At 39.4% G+C, this 24,578-nt stretch overlaps 1 protein-coding gene across 8 annotated transcripts in view; it reads left to right on the forward strand.

Annotated features, from left to right (window-relative positions):
- Positions 1-24,578, forward strand: part of LOC103714421 (ubiquitin carboxyl-terminal hydrolase 8-like) — a 45,290-nt gene that overhangs the window by 11,954 nt on the left and 8,758 nt on the right. For all 8 annotated transcript variants that reach the window (XM_088721058.2, XM_039117912.3, XM_088721059.2 and 5 more), the window contains exons 6-10: positions 22,323-22,664; positions 22,807-22,947; positions 23,080-23,250; positions 23,656-23,913; positions 24,022-24,170. In XM_088721058.2, coding sequence (XP_088577184.2) covers positions 22,323-22,664; positions 22,807-22,947; positions 23,080-23,250; positions 23,656-23,913; positions 24,022-24,170 — 1,061 coding nt within the window. The remainder of the gene's footprint in view (positions 1-22,322; positions 22,665-22,806; positions 22,948-23,079; positions 23,251-23,655; positions 23,914-24,021; positions 24,171-24,578) is intronic.

Genomic DNA, 24,578 nt, shown 5'->3' on the forward strand with positions numbered 1-24,578 from the left:
CTGTGACTGGCAACAATCGTATGAGGCTAGTTACCAAATGCATGCGTATACCATCAACAGGCCCAACATAATCACAACATAGCAATTATTGCTGAGATGTAATCAATAACATACTTAAAAATATTGGTTTCAGACATGAAAACTTCATTTCATCCATGACAATAAATCCTACTATAAAAGTCATAAAGATATTTTCATCATAATAACCCTATTTCATAGGATATAATTATATACATAAGGTGTCAATGCCTTTATATAGGAGGAAGCATGCGAGAATTGTTACCTGGTGCTAACTAAACACCTCACAAATTTCTCAAACACTTTAGAAATTAACCTAAAACAAGGTAATTTGGGGTTAGAAATCAAGGTCTGCCGAACTGGTGCCAGGACCGGTGCCAGTTAGCGGCCAGTTTGGTATGGTATTGGTTCGGTACCGTACCAACACACGGTACGTAATGTCGTGCTGGTTCTGAACTGACACACCATTTTTTTCAATATTTTTAAGTTCGAATTAATGGTAATCAATTTTTTCAATTTTTTTAATGATTTTAAGTATAATTTAATGTTTCTTGATATTTCTTTTTCTCCTCCTCCTCCTCCTCCTTCCTCCTTCTTGAATCGGAACCGAACTGATTCTGCGCCAGTTCAGCTTGATGCAGCTTTTTCTTCTTCTTCTCTTTTAATTGGAGTACAAAATTTTTAGGAGTTAGTTCTAAATTTTTTGTACTTCCCTACAAAATTTTTAGGAGTTAGTTCTAAATTTCTGATACTACCCTATTGAATTAAAGCTATTAAATTAAAAATTCCCTCCTTGAATCGGAATCGATCCGGTTCCTTGTCGGTTCAGCTCGGTACAACTTCTTCTTCTTCTTGAATCGGAGTACAAAATTTTAGGAGATAGTTCTAAATTTCCTATACTTCCCTACAAAATTTTTAAGAGTTATTTCTAAGTTTCCTATACTTCCCTATTGAATTAAAGCTATTAAATTAAAAATTCAAGGAACGAGTATTTTACCTCAATCACGATGCCTTGTAGGAGAGGGTTTCCTAACTAAACCTCGCTGGTCCTTGTCATGAGTGGTAGCTTCTTTATATGACAAAGAGAAGATGGGAAAGAGCAAGAGAAAGATAGAGTGTGACGGAGGGAGAGTGTATAAGAGAGGGAGGGGGAGTGTTTGTGTGAGAGAGAGTGGGATGGTGAGAGGCAGGAGCGAGTGAAAGAGAGATAGGGAGAAGGATGCGAGAGAGAAAGGGAGAGAGAGATTGAGAGATGAGATAGAGGGAGAGAGTGAGAGGCACTAGGCATCGGGGAAAAGAACGCACACAACACGTGCACGTTATAACCAAAAGAGGCATTACATCCTTCTTCATTAACTGAATTTTGTCCTCAAAATTGACATACTTGAATTATCAGAAAGCTAGTGATGCTTCTCTTCATCTCCTTTTCAAAATCCCAGGCAAGGAAGGTACCATCCCGAACCGTCCGATTTGTAGTGTACCAAACTATATCGGAGGTGGACCAGCATGGTTCCGCCCCTCAGTTTGAGAAATCAGGCAAGGGAGGGGGAGAGGAAGAAAGAGAGGAAAAGAGAGAGGTAGGAAGGGAGGAAGGGAGGGAGAGGGAGAGGAAGAGGGAGGGAGGGAGAGACCAAGAGAGAGCGGTCTGCTGATTTCATTTAAGAAGTTTAAAAAAAAATTAGTTGTGGAGATAAAATAGAGGTTCCTCTATTTCGTGCAGTAGCTGTCTACAGAGGAGATGGAGGCTCGAAAGCTCTCTCTTTCTCAGCCTCTCTCCCCTCCATCTCCCTCTCTCTCGCTCCCTTCCTCTCCCTCTCTCTCTCCTTCTCTTTCCTTCTCCCTCTCCCCTCCTCCCTTGCCGGCTTTGGTTTTGTCAATACAGCCCAAAATGGAATGGCACTGAGCAACCATTACAGGGCCCGATACCGGCACGACATACTTTGCTCCTAGATGTTCTCCCTATATATGATACCTCCATTGGACCTTAATATAGGGTATAGGGAACAATATATCATCTCAAAACCCACTCCTTCCTGTTAATCAAGGATCACGATACTGTACCAAACTGAACTGTATAGTGCGTACCGTATCGGTTCGGTACCGGTACATGGTACAGAAGGGCGTACCGATACTTGGTATGCCGAACCTGCCTCGTACCATACCGTATCGACAAAGTGAGTGTGGCATTGGTACAGAGCGGTACTGAGATGGCGTACCATGCTATCAACAATATTTAGTGGCTTCTTTTCATAGATTTTTTTTTCTAAGGTCATGAAGTTTAGACTCCACCATGTGGGTAGGATTTAGCATATATTTTCTCAAAATTGATACATCGAAAACATTGTGTAATGTGTACACTAGCCAGAGTAGATGGTAATGCCACAGAATATGCCACCTTTCCAACCCTATCCAGGATCTCAAGTGGGCCCACATATTTGGGACTTGCCCCGAGTTCCAAATCTCGTTACACCTTTAGAAAGTCACACCTTCAAGAACACATGTTCCCTATTTTGAAACTATACATCTCTTCTCTGTTAGCTTTTCTATGTACTTTGAACTACTCGAAATCTCTCTTGAATCAATGATACATTATCAACTGTCATTTGCACAAGTTCTAGACCCAAGAATCTTCTTTCACGGACATCATCCTAGCATATCATAGATCAGTATTTCCTCCTATATACTGCCTCAAAGGGGGCCATTTTAATGCTAGCTTGATAGCTATTGTTATAAGCAAGCTCCGCCAAAGGTTAGTGTTCATCTCCTGAAACTCCAAATTCAACATACAGGCCTTGAGCATATCGTCCAGAATTTGGATTATCCTTTCTGATTTTCTGTTTGTATGAGGGTGGAAGATTGCACTAAAGTTTGATCTGGTCCCTATTACCTTGTGTAGGCCCTTCCAAAATTGAGAGTTAAATCTTATGTTCTTATATGAAACTAACTGTCCCATGAATTTTCACAATCTCCTTGAAGTATAGTCTTGCTAGTTTTGCAGGAGTAAAGCCAATTTTGATGGGTAAAAGGTGTGCTGACTTTGTAAGCCTGTCCATAATCACTCAAATGGCATCATTTCTGCTAAGGCAGCTTGACACAAAGTCCTTGGTGATATGTTCCCATTCCATTGTGGGATATCAAGAGGTCGCAACAGCTTGCTTGGCCTTTTTCACTTGTTGATATATAAGGCAGTGTGTAACATACTTTGCTCTCTCTCTCTTCATGTTATTCAACTAATATAACTCCTTTTGGTCCCTATACATCTTAGTGCTCCAGGATGCATTGTGTATTTAATCTGAGGCTTCCTCCAAAATTTCTCTTTTATATCGGGATCCATTGGTACAAAGCCTGTACCCATGCCTCAAAGAGTGATCCTATTAGATTCGGAATTTAGACCCAAGCATGGACTCTACTATACTCCTGATTTTCAGCAACCATGGGTCATTACTGTGAACAGTCTTAGTCCCATCAATCAGTGTAGGCTGGACTTGAAGACTAGCCAATTGTGTCCGTGAATCATTCAACCATATTTCTATCCTCAAGTTCTCTTATCTTCCAAGATATGCCTCTATGTAGCGATCAAAGCAGCCAAATTTCCTAAGGACTTCTAGCTTAAGGCATCTGCTACAATGTTTTCCCTCCCTTGATGGTTATTGATGGCCAGTTTATAATATTTCAATAACTCTAACCATCTCATTTGTCTCATGTTTAGCTCATTCTAGGTGAAAATGTATTTTAAGATCAAAAAATCTATTTTAAACTCTTTGATCATAAACATTTCACATGTCATCCCATATAAATAGTGCATCCAAATCTTAAGGGCAAAAATCATGGCTACTAACTTCAAATCATGAGTAGGTTGTGCTGATATGGCTTTAGTTTTTTTGGAAGCATAAGCTATCACTTTCCCATTCTATATCAACAGATAACCCAGACCCTTCCTAGCGAGGTCGTTGTAAATGTTGAAGCCCCCACTCCCTGTCGGCATAGTCAAAACTAGGGTCGATATCAAGCTCCTCTTTAGCTCTTGGAAGCTCTTTTCACACTCTTTAGTCCCCTCAAACTTGGCCAGTTTTTGAGTTATGCAGGTCAAAGTCTCAGGAATGTGAGGAAAGCCTTCAACAAATCTTCTCTAATATCTAGCTAATATAGAAATTTGCGTACTTCTGAAATCATGGTCTGCCGAACTAGTCCGTACCGGTCGGTTCGGCCCGGTACAAACCGGTCCGGCCTGGAACCGGTATCCGGACAGCGTGGATACCGGTTCCAACTGTCCGGATACCGGTTCCGGCTATTTTCGGGCTGGTACCGAACGGTACGCATGCGCATCGGCTGCATACCGATATCGTACCGGCTCGTATCGGTGCGAACTCGCGGGCATGGGGCAGAGCAAGTACTGGTTTGCACCGGTACCAATTTTTTTTAACCATTTCGGGCCACGCGCTCCCTCGGGGCAGAGCACCCCTTGCGGGCACGGGGCAAAGCGCCCCCTGCGGGCGTGGGGCTGCGCGCCAGGAACCGCACGCTGTTCAACTGCACGCGGGCGCGATTCCCCCCGCGTGGTTCACCCGCTCGCGCGCAGATGTGAACCAAAAAAAAAAATTCTGCTGGGCGCGCGCTTTCCGCCCTGCGCGATTCCGCGCGCGGTTCCACTGCGTGTGGCGCGATTCCACTGCGCTGGGAACCGCCATGGACGCGATTCCACCGCGTTGGGAACTTCCCCGCGTGCTTCATAAATGGCACAGAGTGGCATTAAAGTGGCATTTAATGCCACTCTGTGGCCAGCCTGGCGCGTCCGCGCGTAGACGTGAACCGAAAAAAAAAATTGCCGCGTCCGCGGGCGGATGGAACAAAAAAAAGAAGAAGACCGGTTCGTACTGGACCGGTCTTGAACCGGTTCGGTAGGCGACCGGTACGCCTACCGGTACCGGTTCAGCATACCTTATCTGAAACATTGGTTGATTTGCTCCATTCCATTATCGCCTCTGCCTTCTTTGGTCCATTGAAATCTCCATCCATGAATATCACATTCCCGAGGAAGGAGATATTGTCTAGTAAGTTCTTCTCCCTCAGGATTTGCAGCATTATGCTAGATTCTTTGCATGCTACATGAAGGTATCATCCATAAATACCATTACAAACTGCTCCAGATAGGGTTTGAAAATCCTATTCATTAGGTCCATAAATGTTGCAGGAGCATTGGTCAACCCCAAGCAGTATCATTAGAAATTAATAATGCCCACACCTCAATCTGAAAGCTGTTTTTGGCATATTTTAGCTTTAATTTTCAGCTAGTGGTAGCCAAATTGAAGGTCAATCTTGGAGAAGTCATGTGGTCCCTGCAGTTGATCAAATAAATCATCAATTCTCAACAAAGGGTACTTGTTCCATACCATTACCTTGTTGAGCTCCCGGTAGTCAATGTAGAGCTGAAGGTTTCTATCCTTCTTTACAAATCATCAATTCCTGAAACTGCTCCTTCAGCTCCTTCAGTCTAGCTTAGATGTGGAGCCTTAGAGATTGGACTAGTGCTTGGCACCAAGTCGATGGAGAAATCTATTTCCCTATTTGGAGGCAACCCTAGCAGATCTTCTCGGAAGATATTTAGAAGTTTCATAATTGGGAAAAAAGAAGCATAGATGAAATCTTGAAAGAATTTTGAATTTTAAAATTAATAAATAAACAATCCATAAAATGCCCATTGCAATCTTAAGAATTCTTGCGGAAATTGGCTCTTAATCCATTTGTTTCATTTGTCCAAATTCCTTTTTCATCGTTAAGTTTATACCAAGGTTGGCTGAATCGGACCGAACCGCCGGTATGGCCTGTATCGAGCCGACCTGGTGGGGAACCGGGTCGGTTCGGCTGTTAAATTCAGTTTCGGCCTCGAATTGGCCGGATGAATTCCGAACCATCCAAAACAAGCCGAAAAAGGCTGGAACCGGACCAAACCGACTGAAATGGGCCGAAACTATTCGGAATCAGCCGAATCGGGTCTGGTTCGCACCGAGTCGACCCAATTTGGAATCGGGCCCCCTCCTTTTCTTCTTTTGTTAAAAGGTGTTGGGAACCAACACCTTCTTTCTTGTTTGGTTTAGAGTCTTTAGGCCTAAACAACTCCCCCTTCACTCCAATTTGAAAAATTACACCGATTCAATGCGATTGAAGGAAGATCCAAGCCTTAATAATGGGTGCTTCCTCTCCTCTATATCATTCCTTTTAATTTTTGGGCTCCAAAAAAATAGCTCAAAATTTGCAAAATAAGAGGATATCATGCTAAAATTTTTGATTTGGGCATGACTTTATGATATGTTGTACATCTATAGATGATCTACATGATGACATAAAATTTTTTAATTTTTAGTTTATATAAATTTTTTAAAAAATAAAAAATATACTTTTGGATTAAAAAATAATATATATATAAAATAAAATTAAAAAAACTGTAAAATCAGAAGTGTATTTAGGGGCATGCAAGCTAATCTTTGGCAAACTTTGGTGTCAATTTATTCAAGTTTTGAAGCGATCATGCGCATAGTGGCCTATTTCTAAATTTAAAAAAAATTAAGAAATAAGTAGCCCTATATGCATGCCTACAAGCCTAGAAAAATGTATGTATCATCTATTATTAGGTTCTATATGGATCTGAGTTAAAATTATTTTTTAAAATATTTATATTTATAAATATTTTTTTTAAATTTAAAAATAATTAAAAATATGTAATTAATACCAAAAATTATAAAAATTAGCAGTACATGTATTTTTTTATATTATATCTAATTGATTGTATTATTTTATATTTTTTATCTCACTATATTTGAGGATATTTTATATTGCTTCTTGTAGCATGCAATATTTCACTAATGATTTTATATTTTGTATCATTTTAAAATAATAAGATGTATCATTTAGGTTAAATTGAAATAAAAAAATAAAAAAAATCAAAAAATACTAAAAAATATCAAATTAGGCTTAAAATCATTAAAAAAGTTGAAAAGATTGATTATCAATTAATTGAACTTGAAAACTCAAAAAAAAGGCGTGCTGGTTTCAAACCGGCACGTCCAAACGTACTGTGCATCGATACGGTACTGAATCAGTACCGTACTGACCTGTCCAACTAGTGCGGATTTTGGTACCAATTCGGCAGACCTTAGTTTATAGTAATCTATATTATAAATGGCCAAAGTATGCCTTTTCTATTTTTTATATACCCGCTGTCTTATTACAGGATTAGGAGACCACATTATTTGTTGCTATAGTGGTCTTCAAATTGTTTTGAAATTCATAAGAGTTTCTAGAAAGGGAGAGTCCAAGCTCACAAAAGAAATACTTAGTTGGATAGAGCGAGGTCTGCCGAATTGATACCAATACCGGTATCCATACCGGTTCGTGGACAACCAGTACCGTACCGACACGTACGCTTGGGCATGCTGGTTCTGAGCCAACAAACTAGCACGCCCATTTATTTTTAAGTTTTCAAGTTAATTAATTGGTAATCAATCTTTTCAACTTTTTCAATGATTTTAAGTCTAATTGGTATTTTTTTTGATATTTTTTGATGTTTCTATGATCCTGGTTTAATCTAAATAATGCATCTTATAGTTTTAAAGTGATACACAACATAAAATGGTTAGTGAGATATTGCATGCTACAAGAAGCAACATGAAAAATTCTAAAATCAACTAGTGAGGTAAACAATATAAAATAATACAATCAATTATATATATTTAAAATACAAAAGACATATCGATATCTAAAATTTCGTCGAGTGGCGATGCCTCTCGTAGATATCCGAATATTAACGTAATCAAGAGGCACGTCAGCCCACCTTTCTAACCAAGCGGCGTAGTCTTATATATTCATCCTATAAGAAATGTGCTTTGGGTTATAAGCGCTCTCAGATCTCTCGCTAAAGCTCTAACTTTGAGAGACATCCTCTTGCTGATGATACGACTGTGAAGGAGTTTATCCGAATAAGCCGACAACAAAATTTGATCCGTAAGATGCTCTGAGCTGCGTAAGATAGTAGCCACCGGAAGATGCCTCAGACACTATATCTATATCGTATCTGTATGGGTTATAGGCTGCCTATGGCTGTAGGTAATAGGATCTAGCATACGACTTGGAACCTGATACGTCTATGAATTATACTCTATGTGCGAGGTCATTTGCAGCTGCATCGTATCCTCCTGAATAATCTCGAGGAGTCCGTCTCCTATATGCAATTGTATTTTTGCAGGCTCTACCAGATCGTACACTGTGGTCTCTATCTTGTATAGCATGTGTAAATTGGAACTCACCGATAAATCGAAGACCATCTTCCTCCACTCCCTTCTTGGCTAACATATCCATGACCACCAGAACTGCTGCTCCTAGTCTCTGAATCTGAATGAATTGGCTCCTCATCCACACTCTCCATGAGGGCTGCAGGTGCATTTTGTTTTTCTTTTTTGGTCTGCTGAGCAACTGTCTGCTTATCCTTCATGCCCCTCTCTGCTTTCTTACCCTTTGTGCCTCTCTCCGCTTGCTTACTTTTCATCCCCCATCCCTTTTTGCCTAGCTATGTTGGAAGGATGGATGTCGCCCTCCTGATTGAGTCGACAAGGTAGCATAGTGGTCTTGTCTAAACATCTCTCGATCATATCTCCGAGAGGATGTCTCAGACAAGGTGCCATGTGATAGCCAGCTTTTCAGGGACCCCTATGGCTGTGGCTGATTAGCTGGAAGGATGCATGGAATATTGCGATCTGCCCATTGCCCTGCATCGACCCTAGCCTCGTTGGCCACGAAACTGGTCAGTCATGGAGACGATCCTTGCTCATCAAGCTCCAGCTCCTGCTGCTGGCTCATAAGCCATTCGATCATTGGATCATCCTATCTTCAACCAAAAAACTATGGATCAGATCTGTGTACTTTAGCTCCATTCTCTCCTAAAAGCACTTCAGTCTCAATCTCAAATTGTAGTGAACATATGCAAGATCGTTGATACGCTTCTGTGTCAAACGATTGCTCTGCTTGTTGTGAATGAAGGCGAAGGTAGACCAGTTGCGCTCACAGCCACTCGAGGAGACCACCTGGACGAGGATTTGGATAGCTAGCCGCTTAAGATTTTTTGCGGACAAACCAAAATGAATCCACATTCAACTGCAAAAATATTGAAGAAAATATATAAGATAGTATCATATTAGTAGCAAGCTAATGCTAGGTAAATGTTCTCTTGATGTGTAATATACCTGAGTTCATTTTTTTTTTACTTACAACAGCTGTTGAGACTCCAAAGCTGTCAGTGCTTTTTAAATATTTTGGTATGCTAAAGAGATCCGTATTGTAATATTGTTAATAATTGAAGATACCGGTTAACTTACACATGTCACTTAACTTACCTCTTCTAGACATAGGGCCGTGATTTCTGGATCAGGCTCCGTCTTGTAAATTATATTATGCAGAGCGGCTAGATGTTCATCATCCATATTGATTCCAGCTACAGTGTACTGAAACCTCAGGTTCAAGTAGTATGCTGTAGATAGTGTTATTATCTTAGAAAAATTATACGACTATAAGAGCAGTCTAATTTTTAATATTCTTGCTTACTTGCTAGATGCAAGTTCCTACCCATCTGGTATGGACCGGTTCGGTAGACCATACTTTACACATTAAACTCTTGATGGATTTTGGTAATGCTGTGTAGGTCTTGGACTTTGGTTGGATGTTGTGATCCACATGCTTTATATTGGTCATCCTGTTTTGATATTGTTCATTATTACATTTATGGGCCAAATATATCTTCAGATTTTACATCCACTTAATGTTACATCCACTCTGTGGCATTAAATGGCCCATGTGGGCTGGCAGCCTGCGTGGGCGCGATTCCCTGCTGGGGAACGTATTTTCCTGCGCGGCGAATCGCGTGCGGGCGCGCGATTGCCACAGACATTAAATGGCCCACATGGGCTGGCAGCCCATGTGGGCGCTCTTCCCCGCTCGCAGGCGCGTGGGGAACATAAGTTTGGGCCGGTGCGAACTAGCTCGATTCGCGTCGGTACCAGCTTGTACCGGCTCAATACGCACCAGGACAAGTACAGAACTAATCGGTTTTGGCCCAATTTGGGTCGGAACCGAATTTATATGCTGTACCGTACCGGTGCTTGTCGGCACCGGTTTGGTACGGGCTAAACCGACTGGTTCCGGTCGGTTCAGCATACCATGCCTACGGTAAAGTTTGAAAGGAGGCATCTATAAGAATTTAACTGGTTATCACGTAAAAGGATTTGAAAAGGTTTGCATTAGTTCATTACTATTTTTTCATCCCTCATTGAGTCAAGGACACATAAAACTGACCAGATAGATTGGGTATGTTATAAGGATTTTCCCCCCTTGCACTAATGTTTTACATATATATGTATGTGTTCATATACATATAATTTAAATTTAAATGAAGCATCCAATTTATTGAGTCACCTAAGCTTAAGTAATTGACAGTGACATGTTGTCATCTTATCTGTTATTAGCTTACAGCTAGAGCTATGAGCTAATGACCTATCTGTTAGGGTTTCCCAGTGCCCTAGGTCAGCGGAAGATACGGGATTATAAAATTTTCTTATAAAACCCATTATATGAAACCCTAATAAGCCAAGATCACCTTAATAGTATAACCAAATAATGTAGAAAATATAATCTTGGTATAGAAGAATACCTATCACGCTATATCCAATATGTCTGAAGATGTCCTAAGGTGCCCAAATGTTCACCCTCCAATGTTGATCCACACAGGAATGGGTTCAAGACTCTAGCTCCACCAAAACTTGATTCTAATTGTTCAATCCTTCCAAAGGATTTAATTGGCTGATTTTCCTTCACTTCTTCCTTTCTACCTCTAAAACATTCACTAGCCTTTTTGTCCTAAAGAAGACCCTCTTGTCTTGGGTTAGGACAAAAGAGAGAGGCTTGTAAGAAAGAAGGGATAAGGGAGAGAGAAGGAGAGGCTTTTTCTTGGATGATCTTTAGAACCCCAAGGCACCTCCTATTTATAAGAGATGGAGGGATGCATCATAAAGGGATGCATCCCATCCACACACCTCATCATGATGAGGCATGTGCCAAGAGATGCATCCCATCATGATGGGGTGCTAAGGAGAAGGGTGTATCAACTTCTTTCTCACATCTCCCTCTTAAATCCTGATGATCCAAGGGCCCAAATGCAGTGAACCAAAGCCAATGGTCCAGATCTAGGTGCCATCTAATGGTCCAGATCAAGACATCATCATCCAGGGTGCCATCCAATGGTCCAGAAGTAAGATGCCATCACCGATGGTCCAGATTCAGGCGCTGAGCAACGGTCCAGATCTTTCATCCAGAGAGCCATCCAGTGGTCCAGATTCAGGCGCTGAGCAACGGTCCAGATCTTTCATCCAGAGAGCCATCCAGTGGTCCAGATTCAGGCGCTAACCAGTGGACCAGATCCTTCATCCAGGAAGCCATCCAATGGTCCAGATGAAGGCGCCAACCAGTGGACCAGATCCTTCATCCAGGAAGCGATCCAATGGTCCAGAAGTGAAGGCCCTATCAAACCCAATCCAATTGGGTTTAACCAACTTAAAGAAAACATTAAACCTAATCAAATCAGGTCTAATTAAAGCCAAATGGGTTTCAACTCTTGGCTAACCCATATTAGGTCATGATCTAATCATATTAGATCAACCTAATCTAAGAATCATATTCGAATTTAATTCGAATCAGGAGCTAGGGTTTGCAACACGTGCTAGCATGTTCATCTTGCAAACATGATCTAATCCAATTAGACCCTTGATCAATTCCCTTGTGTGTGACCCATTGGGTTCCTTATCTTAGCCAGCAGTAGGTGCAGGTGCAAGTTGACCTAACCTGATTAGAATACCTCTAATCCAATTTAGGTTCAATTTAGTGCTAAACCTGACTTAGCAATCAGAACCTTTCTGATGCTTTGATCTAATCAAACTCTTTGATCCGATCAACCCACAAGACATGATTGACGTCTAGCAACGTATCATGTCTACCCGGAAGATGAGGAATGTATTGGACAAATCCAAACATACCCTTCAGTGGAAAGTTACTGTGCAATTCAATCCCTCAGTCATACTACATCCTGAATAAGTGCTCGAGTATGGATCAATATCAAACTCAATCACTTATTCATGTCTCTCTCAATCTTTTATATGATAATTCAAACAATGAAACATTAGAAACTCTTTCTAATATTCATTTTGCTTTGATCAAAGGCTTCGTGAATCATCATAAGATTAGAGTAAGTAGGATGTTACCTTCTCTTACTAGAAGTGACTGATTCCTTGTTGACCTACTCACAACCTTCGTACAAAATCCACCATATCCAGAATACCCCGTACACAACGCAATGTCGTGAATGAGGGTAAACCAAAATATAGCTTCAAGTGCACAAGGTACCATGGTGATCTCAGGTCTAAGGATCACTTGCACAACTCCCACTATGAGAACCATCTTTTGATAATTAAGTAAGAATCCATAAGATGTTCTCATGGCTGGTCATTTCAGTGAACTCATTCCTCTAATGAGCACCCACATCTTTGTATTAGTGTCTCACACAAGTGATTGTGAGATCAATCACCCTCTACATTGAGCATACATAAGATGTGCCAGTCTTTCCGGTAATATTGATCCCCGACTCAATATACCAATTTGACTGGGAATATTCTAAATTAGGATTTTAGGATTTTAGGTCTCACTGGTATAATCTCATCATAACCCTAAAATCAATGTCCTAATTTATGGGGTTCATCATCCAATAATAAAATAGATAAGCAGCAAATGATGAAACACAATGCCTTTATTGATATATATCGAGTGTCAAAGTACATGATTTGGAGGATTACAAAGAGAAACCCATCAAATGATTGGCTTATAGGGCATCTACTCTTTCAATCTCCCACTTGCACTAAAGCCAATCGCCCTTATATTTTAACCCCATACAATCGAGGTGACGATTGAATTGCTGCTGTGGTAGAGCTTTAGTAAATGGGTCTGCTATATTGTTCTTTGTGTCTACTCGTTCAATCTTGACGTCTTGTCTTTCGATTATCTCTCGAACAAGGTGGAAGCGTCTCAAAATGTGCTTGGATCTATGATGAGACCTTGGTTCCTTAGCCTGTGCAACTGCTCCAGTGTTATCGCAATAAACTGGGACTGGTCCGGCAATCTCAGGAACTACACCCAGCTCTGTGATGAACTTCTTCATCCAGACTGCTTCCTTAGCAGCTTCACTAACAGCTATGTATTCTGCCTCAGTGGTTGAGTCAGCTACAGTTTGCTGTTTGGAACTTTTCCAACTCACAGCTCCACCATTCAAAGTGAAGATATATCCAGAGATTGACTTGCTATCATCTGGATCAGATTGAAAGCTAGAATCTGAATAGCCTTCTAGTTTCAATTCTGATCCTCCATAAATCAGAAAAACATCTCTAGTCCTTCTCAAGTATTTGAGAATGCTTTTCACAATTTTCCAATGATCCTCCCCGGGATCTGCCTGAAATCTACTTACCATACCTAAGGCATAAGCTACATCAGGCCTGGTACATAACATAGCATACATGATCGACCCTACTGCTGAAGCATAGGGAATAGAACTCATTCTAGTCCTCTTCAGATGTCTTAGGAGACATCTTCCTAGAGAGTTGTATGCCATGTCCTATGGGTAAGAAACCTTTCTTACTTCCATCCATGCTGAACCTCTTCAGCACATTATCAATGTACCTAGACTGGGACAAACCTAGCATCCTTTTAGATCTATCTCTATAGATCCTTATACCAAGTATATAGGATGCTTCACCCAAGTCTTTCATGGAAAATTTCTTTGATAACCAAGTCTTGACCGATTGCATCATTGGAACATCATTTCCAATGACCAATATATCGTCCACATATAATATCAAGAAGACAATAGCACTCCCATTAGTCTTCTTGTACACACAAGGTTCATCTATATTTTTAATGAAGGCAAACTCTTTGACTATCATATCAAAATGGATGTTCCAACTCCTAGATGCCTGCTTTAATCCATAAATGGATTTCTTAAGCCTACATACTTGATTTGCTCTCCCTTTTGAGACAAATCCCTCTGGCTGTGTCATATAAACCTCTTCCTCAAGGTGACCATTAAGAAAGGCGGTTTTGACATCCATCTGCCATATCTCATAATCATAGTATGCAGCTATAGCAAGGATAATCCGAATAGATTTGAGCATAGCTACTGGCGAAAAAGTTTCATCATAATCAATGCCTTGTTTTTGCCTGAAACCTTTTGCCACTAGCCTGGCCTTGTAGGTTTCTACTTGGCCATCAGCTCCTATCTTCTTCTTGTATACCCATTTGCACCCTATTGGAATCACTCCCTCAGGTGCATCAACCAAAGTCCACACTTGGTTTGTATACATAGAATCTATCTCGGATTTCATGGCGTCTAGCCATCTGTCAGAGTCCCTACTCTTGACAGCTTCCGAATAGGTCAGAGGGTCATCGTTATCAATGATGTGGGCTTCATCATTCTCAATGATAAATCCATACCTCTTAGGTGCATTTCGCACTCTTTCTAACCTTCGGAGAGGAGTAGTGTGTAGTGGTTGTACCTCTTCCATGGGTACATCTGGTTGAGGATTATTATGTGTCTCACCTTGTAGGTCTTGAACTTCATCAAGTTCAATTCTTCTATCCTTGCCTTTTTCTAAGAAAAACTCTTTTTCCAAGAAAGTGGCATGCCTAGCAACAAATACCTTTTGTTCGGTAGGATCATAGAAGATATATCCTAAACTGTCTTTAGGATAACCTACAAATATACATTTGTCCGATCTAGCACTTAGCTTATGTCCAAAATTTCTTTTGACATAAGCATGACAACCCCATATCTTAAGATACTTAAGATTAGGTTTCTTTCCTTTCCATATCTCATATGGAGTGCTAGATACAGACTTAGATGGTACTCTATTTAATAGTAATGCAGCAGTTTCTAGGGCATGTCCCCAAAAGAAAATTGGAAGATTTGTGAAGCACATCATGGACCGTACCATATCTAATAAGGTACGATTCCTTCTTTCAGCTACACCATTTAATTGTGGCGTATATGGAGGTGTCCATTCAGAGAGTATACCCTTTAATTTAAGATAGTCTAAAAATTCACTAGAAAGGTATTCTCCTCCTCGATCAGATCGAAGGATTTTAATACACTTTCCAGTTTGTTTTTCGACCATACTTTGATACTCTTTAAATTTATCAAAGGCTTCGGATTTATGTTTCATTAGATACACAAAACCGAACCTTGATAAGTCATCAGTAAATGTGATGAAGTAAGAGTATCCATCTCTAGCTTGAGTTGACATAGGACCGCACACATCAGTGTGTACGAGTTCTAACAACTCACTTGCCCTTTCTCCATGTCCCGAGAATGGAGACTTGGTCATTTTACCCATAAGACAAGATTCACAAGTTCCTAATGATTCAAAATCATAAGGGTCAAAGAAGTTATCTTTATACAACTTATGTAACCTTGTCTCACTAATATGACCTAATCGGTAATGCCAGAGGAGGGTATTATTAATATTTTCTCTTTTTCTTTTATTATCTTTGCCAATATGAAACATAACATTATTAAGACATAATACTAAAAGACCATTTTCCATAATGCCATGACAATAATACTCATTAGATAAAGAAATAGAGCAACCATTGCTCTTTCCATTTATTTCGAATCCTTTCTTAAGCAACAAAGGAATTGAAATTACATTTCTAATGATTTTTGGCATAAAATAACAGTCTTCTAGCTTCAAGAACTTTCCGGAGGGTAGCTCCAGTATGTAGGTGCCAACAGCTTCAGCCTGGATGGATTCTCCTCCAGCGCCATATAGCTCGAAGTCACCTTTCTTCAGTCTTCTAATTTTCTGCAGTCCATGCAAAGATTTGCATATGTGAGAACCACAACCGGTATCCAATACCCATGAATTAGAATCAGAAGAACTTAATGTCATATTGGCATGTAATAAAAACATACCTTTTGATGCAACACTTGCATCAGGCTTCACACTTGCAAGAAAGCTCTTGCAGTTCCTTTTCCAATGCCCCGTCTTGCCACAGTGGAAACAGGTACCGGGTCCAGAGATTTTCTTTCCCTTCTTCTTTTTGATGCGACTCTTAGGGTTTAGTTTTTTCTTTGAACCCTTGTTGCCCGACTTCTTCTTTGAGCTCTCACCAACAAGAAGGATCGGACCCTTGTCCTTCTTGATGTGAGACTCTGCTGTTTTCAGCATATTTAGAAGCTCAGGCAGGGAGGAATTCAGTTTGTTCATGTGATAATTCACGACAAACTGCGAGAATGAGTCGGGTAGTGATTGCAGGATCAAATCCTGACTGAGCTCACTGTCCATAGCAAAACCAAGTTGACTTAATCGAGTGATTAAGTCTATAACCTTTAAACAGTGGTCTTGCACAGACGATCCCTCGATCATTCTAGCATGGAACAACTGTTTAGATATCTCATATCTAGCAGTTCTGCTCTGCTCACCATATAGCTCCTTTAAGTTAAGGAGTATGGAGTGAGTATCCATGCTATCATGCTGCCTCTGCAATTCATTATTCATAGAAGCAAGCATGATACATTTGACAGTCAAACTGTCATTTTTCCACATACGATATGTGGCCAATTCCTCCTCAGTTGCATCTTCCCCTGCTGACCCTAGGTCAGGGGTTTCAAGAATGTAGGAAAGTTTTTCTTGTGTGAGAACAATCTTTAAATTCCTCAACCAATCCACATAGTTGGGACCAGTCAATTTGTTTGTATCTAAGATACCTCTAAGTGAGAGTGAAGATGCCATTTTTGCAGAATTAATCTATAATTACAAAGAACACTAATATAAGCAGACCAATCATGATGACATGTATTCAATCAGACAAGGACTTCTATCTAATTGTTACTCCCACTATTTTTATCGAATGTCATAACCCTCAAGTATGATGAACGAGAAAATACTAATTTTCTTAGTGGGGTTGAGATCCAAATTCCTTATAAAAGACCTTGTGGGAATCACAACAAGCCCTTATAAGTTCAAAGGTAGGAAACTCTTTCCAATTGTATCCCATGCAATTCCCAACTTTATTCTGTCCTCTAGCACACATATAGTCTTGTGGGAATCACAACAAACTATTGTGTCTAGTTAAGTCAAACCCTTCATTTTTATACAGTCATATTTAAATAATGCTGCCCTTGTGGGAATCACAACAAGGCAACATATTAAAATATGCCATATGCATCATATGCACCAAGATATTACAATATTAATCCCTAATACTAGCCTTGTGGGAATCACAACAAGCTAGCGTAGATATTGACATAATAATATCTAAGCATGAAGGAAGGACCTTTATAGTGTTATATCAGCAATTAGCTTTTCCATGGAGGTCAATCAAATAGTTGGCCAGGTAAGCAGATGGGAGGCTCTCCTTACTTAGTAAGGTCCTAATTAAATAACCACCTGTAGCCTCTTTCCTAGACACCAACTTAGTCAATTGATTCAGAATGGCTCAGCTTAAAGCAATTAACACTACGACTTAATTATGAATTTAGTGAGGGCTTTCAAATAATAGTATCTTACTAACATTAAGCTCAACCATAAAGGACAATCAAATAATTGGCCAGGAAAGCAGGTGGGAGGCACCCCTCACTCAGAGAGTGAGGTCCTAATTAAGTAACCACCTGTGGCTTCCTTCCTAGACACCAACTGAGTCGATTGTTCCAGAATGGGTCAGCCCAAAGTTTTCATACTACTATATTGGTCTCATTGCATATTCTATAATTTAGTACTAGCAATTATACTGTGCTACAACATGAATATAACACTATCTCATAGCATAAACTAATCATGCATACAAACAACCTAACTATCTCATAGCATCAAGATAATAGCATGTATTATCATTTGGTTAAACTGATTAAGGGTGGCTCTGATACCACTGTTAGGGTTTCCCAGTGCCCTAGGTCAGCGGAAGATACGGGATTATAAAATTTTCTTATAAAACCCATTATATGAAACCCTAATAAGCCAAGATCACCTTAATAGTATAACCAAATAATGTAGAAAATATAATCTTGGTATAGAAGAATACCTATCACGCTATATCCAATATGTCTGAAGATGTCCTAAGGTGCCCAAATGTTCACCCTCCAATGTTGATCCACACAGGAATGGGTTCAAGACTCTAGCTCCACCAAAACTTGATTCTAATTGTTCAATCCTTCCAAAGGATTTAATTGGCTGATTTTCCTTCACTTCTTCCTTTCTACCTCTAAAACATTCACTAGCCTTTTTGTCCTAAAGAAGACCCTCTTGTCTTGGGTTAGGACAAAAGAGAGAGGCTTGTAAGAAAGAAGGGATAAGGGAGAGAGAAGGAGAGGCTTTTTCTTGGATGATCTTTAGAACCCCAAGGCACCTCCTATTTATAAGAGATGGAGGGATGCATCATAAAGGGATGCATCCCATCCACACACCTCATCATGATGAGGCATGTGCCAAGAGATGCATCCCATCATGATGGGGTGCTAAGGAGAAGGGTGTATCAACTTCTTTCTCACATCTCCCTCTTAAATCCTGATGATCCAAGGGCCCAAATGCAGTGAACCAAAGCCAATGGTCCAGATCTAGGTGCCATCTAATGGTCCAGATCAAGACATCATCATCCAGGGTGCCATCCAATGGTCCAGAAGTAAGATGCCATCACCGATGGTCCAGATTCAGGCGCTGAGCAACGGTCCAGATCTTTCATCCAGAGAGCCATCCAGTGGTCCAGATTCAGGCGCTGAGCAACGGTCCAGATCTTTCATCCAGAGAGCCATCCAGTGGTCCAGATTCAGGCGCTAACCAGTGGACCAGATCCTTCATCCAGGAAGCCATCCAATGGTCCAGATGAAGGCGCCAACCAGTGGACCAGATCCTTCATCCAGGAAGCGATCCAATGGTCCAGAAGTGAAGGCCCTATCAAACCCAATCCAATTGGGTTTAACCAACTTAAAGAAAACATTAAACCTAATCAAATCAGGTCTAATTAAAGCCAAATGGGTTTCAACTCTTGGCTAACCCATATTAGGTCATGATCTAATCATATTAGATCAACCTAATCTAAGAATCATATTCGAATTTAATTCGAATCAGGAGCTAGGGTTTGCAACACGTGCTAGCATGTTCATCTTGCAAACATGATCTAATCCAATTAGACCCTTGATCAATTCCCTTGTGTGTGACCCATTGGGTTCCTTATCTTAGCCAGCAGTAGGTGCAGGTGCAAGTTGACCTAACCTGATTAGAATACCTCTAATCCAATTTAGGTTCAATTTAGTGCTAAACCTGACTTAGCAATCAGAACCTTTCTGATGCTTTGATCTAATCAAACTCTTTGATCCGATCAACCCACAAGACATGATTGACGTCTAGCAACGTATCATGTCTACCCGGAAGATGAGGAATGTATTGGACAAATCCAAACATACCCTTCAGTGGAAAGTTACTGTGCAATTCAATCCCTCAGTCATACTACATCCTGAATAAGTGCTCGAGTATGGATCAATATCAAACTCAATCACTTATTCATGTCTCTCTCAATCTTTTATATGATAATTCAAACAATGAAACATTAGAAACTCTTTCTAATATTCATTTTGCTTTGATCAAAGGCTTCGTGAATCATCATAAGATTAGAGTAAGTAGGATGTTACCTTCTCTTACTAGAAGTGACTGATTCCTTGTTGACCTACTCACAACCTTCGTACAAAATCCACCATATCCAGAATACCCCGTACACAACGCAATGTCGTGAATGAGGGTAAACCAAAATATAGCTTCAAGTGCACAAGGTACCATGGTGATCTCAGGTCTAAGGATCACTTGCACAACTCCCACTATGAGAACCATCTTTTGATAATTAAGTAAGAATCCATAAGATGTTCTCATGGCTGGTCATTTCAGTGAACTCATTCCTCTAATGAGCACCCACATCTTTGTATTAGTGTCTCACACAAGTGATTGTGAGATCAATCACCCTCTACATTGAGCATACATAAGATGTGCCAGTCTTTCCGGTAATATTGATCCCCGACTCAATATACCAATTTGACTGGGAATATTCTAAATTAGGATTTTAGGATTTTAGGTCTCACTGGTATAATCTCATCATAACCCTAAAATCAATGTCCTAATTTATGGGGTTCATCATCCAATAATAAAATAGATAAGCAGCAAATGATGAAACACAATGCCTTTATTGATATATATCGAGTGTCAAAGTACATGATTTGGAGGATTACAAAGAGAAACCCATCAAATGATTGGCTTATAGGGCATCTACTCTTTCACTATCAGCATATGACCTGCACTGAGTTTGACTGGAGACAAGACCAGCCACCCTGGCATGGTGATTGAGGTGGAGGATTACAGACTGTATCATTATTTTTTCTTTGACTGGCTATTCTATATTACTGTCCAAAAGCTTAGATGTTTTCTGAACAGAGTCAAATCTACAATTTGCTCACCTTTTTTTTTTTTGGTTAAATTCCTTTCCAGCTATGATTTATTGACGGTACAACCTCTGTAGGTTAGGATCGCAAATTGACACCCTGGCTTTATTTCTCACCTTTGAGCAGCTAAGATATGCTGTCTCGTACTTGCACATATTTCTTAGATATGCATAATGGAGTTAAAATAGTCATCATACAGGTACTTTAATGTAGTAATCAAACCCTTAGGATCTGTGAACTGCAACCCTACTCAGAAAAAGGAACATCAGAAACACATGCCACAGTTAACAAAACTGTTGATTTGGTTTTGCATGCAACCTATCGCATTATTTTTGCCTTGGATGTTACAAAGTCAATAATTATTTTTATATTCCGAGCTCTTCACCCAGAATAGTACTTTTTATATGGAGTATAAATATTATTTGTAGAAATTAAATGATAGGGCTATATTTTAAAATAAATATAATAGAAGGGATGACACATATGTTGTTGATGTTTCTACTGGATAATGTTTTTGGATGCTCTATAAGCTGAAGTTTTTTTTTTGTGGAATTTTGCATATACACACTTGCAAATAGAGGATGTTACATATCTACTCCTTGAAAATCACTATTTGCATATATACCCCTCCACACGTCCTTTTTTTTTTACAACGCTCTTGCCATTAGATTTTTAGCAGGTGTTAACAAATATATGTTTTAAGTACAATGATTCTATTACCCTCTTATGTTAATACACTTAAAAAAATATTTAATATTCAATTTATATTGTAAATAGTTTTTTTTGGATAATTTTTTTAGGGGGTATTTGCAAAAGGGTAATAAAGTTATTTTCTACTTAAAATAATCACTTACTAACACCGTCAACATGGAAGGTAACATTGCAAAAATAGGATGAATTGAAGGGCGTATATGCAAATAGTGATTTTTGAGGGGTAAATATGCAATATTCCATATTTACAGGGGTATATTATATATGCAATGACCCTTTTTGGGGTTAAAATAAAATATACTTTTTGAGTACTTCTGGATATTACACTTGGGAAAAACTTATATTATTTGTTAAAATAAGTGACTTAAAGGACAAGGAATGCATACTTAATACACATTTGTGATTGTCCAGCGAGCATGATCTTTTTTCTGAACATTTATATGCAGAACTGCATCTAAGGCAACTATTTTGAGTTGGTTAGAGTTTGTTATCTCTGACCCATGGTCAGTCTCACTGGAATCAATCTCCTTGTTAAACATGCATTAAAATACGTCTCTTCATAAATGGAAGTTCTTAATAAAAAAGAATGCAGAATAGAAAAAGGACCAAGCTTGGGAAATTTTAGAAGGATGACATTGAAATGCAACACACAGAAGGTTTAACTCCGAAATCCATGAGTACATGACATCATAAAGTGAGACATCAGTTATATTAATTGTCTTTTTGTTTTTGTCTTTTCTAGAGCTTTGTAGTTCTGCTTCATTGGGTATTCTTCACATGGTTGGCTGCCTGCGACTTCTCCACCACATTCTCCTTAAATTACATATCTAGTGTTGCCATATTATCCCTTTCTTTTTGTACTAGAAGTTAGGCTTATTTTTTTTATTACAAAAAAAGTGCATTGATAATGCTGCAAGGTATACAAAGTTGAACTTTATTTACCTGATCATGAGCTTTCTATCTTATATGATGCACATTACTTGGATGGAGTTTTTCATTTCTGATTTTTGTTGTTTTTGGATCTGTTTTTGCGCAGATTCTTTTGTCTATCCAAGTCTATGCATTGACAGAACCTATGGCTTGTAGAAGTGAAGTGAAAAAGGATGACTTGGCATTGCAACAATCTAAGATGACAAGCTTCTCTTGTTGTGGTTCGCTTGTTACCAATGGCAGCATTAGAAACATGGAGTCTGAATTTCATGCAGGCGGTAACTTAAAAGGAATCAGTTCTTTGGGATTGACAGGATTAGAGAATCTTGGGAATACTTGCTTCATGAATAGTGCAATTCAGTGCTTGGCTCATACGCCAAAGCTTGTTGACTATTTCCTTGGAGATTATAGCAGAGAAATAAATCAAGATAACCAATTAGGAATGAATGTAAGTTATGATTACTGCTTTGTTTTTATTAAACTTTTATAAGAATTGTTTCCTTTAGTAGATCATGGTCTTTGCAGAAGTTTCATTTTGTTGGTCAAAAATCATACTTTTCTGTTGCTAATTTTTTCTGTTTTCTAATCAGGGTGAGCTTGCTTTGGCATTTGGAGATTTACTGAGGAAGTTATGGGCTCATGACAAAACCCCAGTTGTTCCACGATCTTTCAAAGCAATGCTTGCACGTTTTGCCCCACAGTTCAGTGGATTTAACCAGCATGATTCTCAAGTTAGTGATTTTTTTTTCTATCCAATACATTCAAGTCTGTGCTGAAAAAATGATATAAAGTTTATGATTAACTATTAAAATTCAAGTCAGAAAGGTCGAGAGATTTATTAGATATCTGTCTGAGATTTGTAGGAGCTCCTTGCTTTTCTGTTAGATGGACTACATGAAGATCTGAATCGTGTCAAATGTAAGCCATACTTAGAAGCCAAGGATGCATGTGGTCGTCCTGATGAAATAGTAGCAGATGAATATTGGAAGAATCATTTGGCACGAAATGATTCTATCATAGTTGACATCTGCCAAGTAAGTTTTTACTTTTTCATGTTATTTGTTTTTGTTATTTCACCATCACGCCCTCTGAATCTGTGGTCATAAAGATGTTATGTTGGCTTCCCTACAATTCTACCTTCGCCTTCTGGGCCTATAGCAAAATAAAAATAGAGATAGGATGCCCCAATGTTGCTCTAAAATCCTCTCTTTTTCTTAAGTACACTAGCTGATTTTGTGACATGTGACAGCCATGCCTGCTGGAAGACATCTCGTGTTACTTCTTCTGATGTTCTCAGATTAATATGCCTTATGACCTTGCTTTCTGCAGCTTTTCTAAAAAATTTGCAGACATCATACTTAGCTTTTAATCATGATTATAATTCATCTCCTTCTTGATTTAGTGGACTATCTTATTTTGTAATATGGGGTTAATTACAGGGTCAGTACAAGTCAACATTGGTTTGTCCTGTCTGCAATAAAGTGTCAGTTACATTTGATCCATTCATGTATTTATCATTGCCTCTGCCATCGACAACAATGAGGACAATGACTGTGTCTGTTTTGTGTACTGATGGTAGTCTTGTGCCATCTCCATACACAATAAATGTGCCCAAGTCTGGCAAATGCAAGGATTTGATTCAGGCTTTAAGCATTGCTTGTTCATTGGAAGATGATGAGAGTCTTTTGGTTGCTGAGGTATGTTCTATTATACAACCTAGACCTTGACACGTTCCTCTATGAACTGTTTTTTTTTCTTATTTTAAATGTTTTGTTTAACTTAACTAGTAGGAAGAGCCCTTGCAGGTTTATGCTGGTCGCATTATTCGTTATCTGGAGGAACCTTCTGATTCGCTCTCCTTGCTTAGAGATGGAGATCAGTTGGCAGCATACCGGTTACCAAAAGATCTTGAAAAAGCCCCGATGGTGGTGTTTATGCACCAGCGCATGGAGGAGTAAGCTTGATACTCCAAATATAAATGCTAAAATACTGAACAACTCTTATTGACAACCTGAAGAAACAGGGTTTACTGCTTATGTAATTGTGGTTAGGGGTGAGGCTGCATGCCTAGGTGGCTGGCTTCCCTATGGCCACATATTTCAGGCAGACTAGACCTTGTTTTCTCATGGTTGCTTATTAGTCTGAATTGCATCTCTTTATAATTTCTCAGTCTACATTTTGCTGCCCATCAGTCTTAAATTTCTGTGCCTCAAACTTATATTTTGTGCCTGCTTTTCTTAATCATGCTATATTTGTAGGTAAACAACATTCAGACCAGTATGTCAGTCAGGGTACGCTATATCGTATCGAACCAGACTGTACAACATATACTGTATTGTATAGGTTCAATACTGATACACAG

This window comes from Phoenix dactylifera, chromosome 1 (genome assembly GCF_051530095.1).
Source record: "Phoenix dactylifera cultivar Ajwa chromosome 1, Ajwa_hap1_PhDact_Kaust_v1.1, whole genome shotgun sequence".
Classification (NCBI taxonomy): Eukaryota; Viridiplantae; Streptophyta; class Magnoliopsida; order Arecales; family Arecaceae; genus Phoenix; species Phoenix dactylifera.